The sequence below is a fragment of the Dendrobium catenatum genome, unplaced genomic scaffold, assembly GCF_001605985.2.
Source record: "Dendrobium catenatum unplaced genomic scaffold, ASM160598v2 fragScaff_scaffold_1220, whole genome shotgun sequence".
Taxonomy (NCBI): domain Eukaryota; kingdom Viridiplantae; phylum Streptophyta; class Magnoliopsida; order Asparagales; family Orchidaceae; genus Dendrobium; species Dendrobium catenatum.
Window position 1 is genome coordinate 362211 of NW_021319682.1, and position 4726 is coordinate 366936.

The 4726-nt window shown below is 27.6% G+C and overlaps 1 protein-coding gene across 2 annotated transcripts; it reads right to left on the minus strand.

Moving 5' to 3' along the window:
* Positions 1-542: 542 nt before the first annotated feature.
* On the minus strand, positions 543-2623 carry LOC110094057 (probable WRKY transcription factor 26). 2 transcript variants are annotated; one of them, XM_020819236.2, is made up of 3 exons: positions 2423-2623; positions 1362-1490; positions 543-1254 (listed from the first exon to the last, which is right to left on the minus strand). In XM_020819236.2, the coding sequence occupies exons 1-3, from the start codon at positions 2455-2457 to the stop codon at positions 1053-1055; spliced, it is 366 nt and encodes a 121-aa protein (XP_020674895.1). In that variant the 5' UTR covers positions 2458-2623; the 3' UTR covers positions 543-1052. The 2 variants fall into 2 exon arrangements, with proteins under 2 accessions (XP_020674895.1, XP_020674948.1); XM_020819289.2 differs by having other exon boundaries at positions 549-1245.
* Positions 2624-4726: the final 2103 nt, after the last annotated feature.

A 4726-nucleotide genomic window follows, 5' to 3' on the forward strand; every position in this document is an offset into this window, starting at 1 on the left:
AAAGACTTCTCTAAAAAAAATAAAGTTGTTTAAATAATAGGCTCCAAAAAAATTCTAATATTTAATTTAACAATCACTTTTCATATAGTATGATCTATCAATTGTACAATACGATGGATAGTATACAGTAATAAATATGAATGATTAGTGATACAGTACATTTATTTGAATGATTAGTGGATCCACCGTACTGTATACTAGAAGATCAGTTAAAGATGGTTAACTTATCGTACTATATGAATGATTAGTAATACAGTACATTTATTTCATTTCAAAATTGTATTGTACAGGATAAAAAAAATTATATAAACATCCCTCGCGTGATTCTGACTGTACAAATTTTGGATCGTATTGGACAAACCAAACTTTGTCTAGAGATTCCTCAAGTAACTCGTACAGTAATAAATATTTGATATATATTGTACATAAAATGTTAGTATACACCAAAATTGTTTGCAATAATAACAAGTAGGAGGAACTAAGTAAACTCTAATAATGTTTCTAATCATCAAAATATAGCTCAGACTCCTATATTATAACAATTTTATTCGTGAAAAGTAAAATCCTTATCTAATCGATTTCATCCTTTCCGGTTTCACCTCCAGCTCGCCGTCATCCTTATCAAATCGATTTCATCCACTCATCACTTACTAACAAGATGAGCATGAAAACTATCTATCGCTCCTGTTGAGGGGGAGTTCAAATCTTTTAAAATTGACAAGTCAAAGACATATATGAACTATCATAATTCATAACCTGAAGCAGAAATTAACCCCGCAAATCAGTACAGATTCCACAACAATTTACACATTAAATATTAAGGAAGCCTGAGCTGATAATGAAAACTTGAATAAAAAAGTACACAATATATATAAGCACGAAAGTATTATTACTGTTTAACCATAGCACAAAAAACTAGTAAAGAGCTAATTAAAGTTTTGTTTGGGATAACTTTCTTACTTTTTTTTAAACAATTTTTTAGTAAAAAAAACTTAATTTTTATTTGAAAAAACTATTTTAAGAAGCAGTAAAAAAGTTGCTCGAAACGGAGCCTAAGTCCTTGCATATCCAAACATCTGCGTAGCTAAGTCATACTGATTAGCTGCGATTCTAGCTTCTTCATTCTCTGAACGACCAACTAAGGCTCGGTAGTTATGATCTCCTTCGTACGCTATATCTATGTTGTTTGGTTCATTTGGTGGTAACTCCACTTTCTTCCTCGTCTTACAGTTCTTGTTCACACATCTGAAATAACTTATGCATGCACACATTTATATATTTATAAAATTTATAATGTATTATTCAAATTTTTGAAATTCATAGATATGCATGCAGTCATATAAAATAATGTAGGTACGTACCTATTCTTCTGCATACTTCTAATATACTTTTGCCCATATTTCTTCCATTTGTAATCATCTTCTGGGATAACAAAAAGGCCATTACTGAATGCAACAACTATATTTTGCTCCTGGACTTGTTCTTCATCACTGTTTATAAAAAATATTAGGAAAATTAAGAACTTAATTATTCTAAATATTGTCATTAGTACCTTCTGGATTAAAGCTTGATAAAAAATAAAGTAGAAAAAGAAGTAAAATATAAGATTAAAGAAAACACTCAAGAAAAAAAAGTGATAAATTAGTTAAAAAGCTAGCTACACTTGACTATAATCATAAATAGAACATATTTTCATTTCAGCAGCCATCCTTAATTTAACCCCACACAATTATTTTGTTTTTTGTGTTGAACCCCTGTTTCACTATTTCAGCTTGGGGCTACTTTTGGATTTGGCTTCTTCCTAACGATCTCCTTTTTGCTTTTAGTTTTCTTGTTGTTTATTTTGTAATAGATAGGGATTTTTGAATCTTAGGACTTTTTTTTTTTTATTGTAGCTCTTTAAGCGTTAGTGATTTATTAGTCCCTCTAAAGACTTGTAATCTTTTTCTTAATCAATGCGTAGGCCCTGCATGGCCCAAAAAAAAATCACCTTTGGCACAAAAAAAAAAATCTCTATTTTTTTAGTGTAAACTAGCATAACATGTAAGTAATCAAAGTAAAGCCAACAAATAGAAGTTACAATAGAAAAAAATATATATTAAAGTACAAAAAAAAATTTATACATATTCTTTTAATTGATTAATACACAACATGATACCATCATTAAGCTTATGTAATGCATTTTCTTCATAGGGCATAAGTCAAACTCCACAACTTTTTTCTTTCAATGTATAATTTCGATTAAAAAAGTAAATATAATTACAAAAACTGCTAACTTAATTCGCATAAAACTTCACTCTTCTCAAATAACAAAGCGAAAAATGAAAAGATTTGAAGAAAACTTATAAAGCTTAGTCGAATAATAGTTAGATAGATAGATAGATAGATACAGAGAATTCAGAGAAAATATTGCAAAGCTTACATGATGGTGGTTTTAGAGGAGGCCATAGATTCCATAAGAGAGAGAAAATGATTTGAGTTGAAGGAGAACTAATATCTCTTTTGCTTTCTTTTTGAAGAGTAGATATATAGGGCAAGAAGAAGAAGAAGAAGAAGAAGAGAGTGAGGTTTTAATTATGAAATGGGTGGCCGGAGTGAATAGGCTGAAGTTTCTGGAAAGAGAGTGTTGGACTTTTGAAAGCAAAGGAAAAAAAAAAACTATATTGCTATGCTTTATTTATATAAAACTCCATATAATTTATGCTTAAAAACAAAAAATAAAATCTTTCTTTTTTTAATAGATTTAGGCATAAGATTTGTTTGGCATGATTTTTTTACTGTTTCTTAAAACAGATTTTTAATATAAAAATTTAATCTTTATACTAAAAAGTTGCTTTAAAAAACCTGTCCCAAAAGAAGCCTTAGTATGGGATCACTTTCTTACTCTTTTTAGAATAATATTTTAGGAAAAAAATTAATTTTTATACTAAAAAAATATTTTAAGAAGTAATATAAAAATCATCACAAACAAAATCTTAAAGGACTTATCAGCTCCTACTTGAGTTAATTCATGTATTTATTTTAAAAAAAAGATTAATTATTATTTTATTTTGTTACAATTTTAAATTATTTGTCCATCTTCCACAAAATATTCAAAATATTCTAAAATTATACAAAAAAAAAAAGTCTATAATGCTATTGGTTGATGTTATTTTCACCCTCATTAAAATATACGTGCTTATCAGGCATCGCATGAGGTTGCCTTGAATTGATTATTGACGGCATGACGTCAGGTGTATGATATCATCATTCGATAAACTTACTCGACTTTCCAAGAAGATGGCAGCTAAAGTGCACCCGATGTTTGTGTATTGAATTTATTACGGATTGCAATATCAAAAAGATCTTCACCATTGGATTAGTTGGATCAATGATGGATCCTTCTCGGCCATGGCCCTAGTATGGCTAGCATTGTTAATAGAATAAGCAAAGAGAATTAATTTATTTTATTTAAAAAATAATTGCATCATACATATTTTTTTTATTATCACTTAGTTCAAAATTATTTAATTATGTGAAATATGTAGGTAGAAAAGGCTTAATTTTCTATTTTTTTTTTTAATTTTAGCAATCTTATGCGTTTTAGAAAAGATCTCCAATAAAGATTTAGAAATCTATTTTCTTTTATATCTACATAAAACGGCAGTCTTTCGATGATCAGATTAGGTGAGTAGATATATTAGATTTGACCTTTACTAAGAAAGATAGAGATAGACCTAAAAAGACTTAATAAGAAAATATTAGAAATGATCATTTTTATTAGATTTAAATAAGATTTTAATTTTTAACAAGACAAAATGAAGAAAAATGATTCATATAGCTGACCCCAACATAGTGAAATATAGGCTTGATATTGTTGTTATATTTAATATTAGATCTATTAAAAACTCTAATTTATACTTCATTTTCTTTAATATTTTATTTCAAATACTTTATTCTTTCACATGAAAAATTAGCATTTCAGATTTAATGCTCATAACATTTAATGAAAACATGCAGGCTATTTATTAATTTATTACACAGGAAGAAGAGTCTTTCTTATTGTTTCTTAAAACAGTTTTTTTACACAAAAATTTAATTTTTGTATTCGAAATCTGATTTAAGAAGCAGTAAGAAAGCTGTCCTAAATGAAGCCTTAGACTATTTTTTGGGTGGGAATTGCATTTTTTTTTTACATGCTAATGAATAACTATTTCCTTAGTGAATTTGGTTGTCTAATTTACAAATCTTTAATCAATAGAGTAGCATGTCACTTACTTTGTTTTTGACACTCCATAAAAAAAAAGTCTACGGGGTATATAATCGATTGGTTAAGCACAAATCATGATGTATATTTGAATCAAAAAATTATGAAATCAAATTCAAAATTATTTGAACTCTAATTTTAACAAATTTATAGTCAAACTGAATGTTTCGAAGAAACAAATTCATTGACACTAAAAAATGATTTGATTCAAACTTAATAGATTTCAAATCATGCATTTAAAGTGTGGATTGAAAATTCAAGACATTAATTGGAGGATCATTTGAAATGAAAATCTTGCATTCTTATGGACAAATCAAACGTCTCAATGACATAAATTTACTGAACCTAATGTTGCATAATTATAATAGCATTAATTCTCTCAAGCATTTAAAAAATTGAGTATGATCGAGGGAATTATTACAGGCCATCTAATGCCACTTATAAAACTATAAAATAGAGCTAGAATCTAATCTATATGAA

Excerpts from the sequence above, each read along its gene's own strand:
- LOC110094057 (XM_020819236.2), bottom strand. The coding sequence starts at position 2,457 with ATGGAATCTATGGCCTCCTCTAAAACCACCATCAT. Across the intron at positions 1,491-2,422 it reads TCCTCTAAAACCACCATCAT|TGATGAAGAACAAGTCCAGG; the intron begins GTAAGCTTTGCA and ends TTTTATAAACAG. Across the intron at positions 1,255-1,361 it reads AGAAGTATGCAGAAGAATAG|TTATTTCAGATGTGTGAACA; the intron begins GTACGTACCTAC and ends TGCATGCATAAG.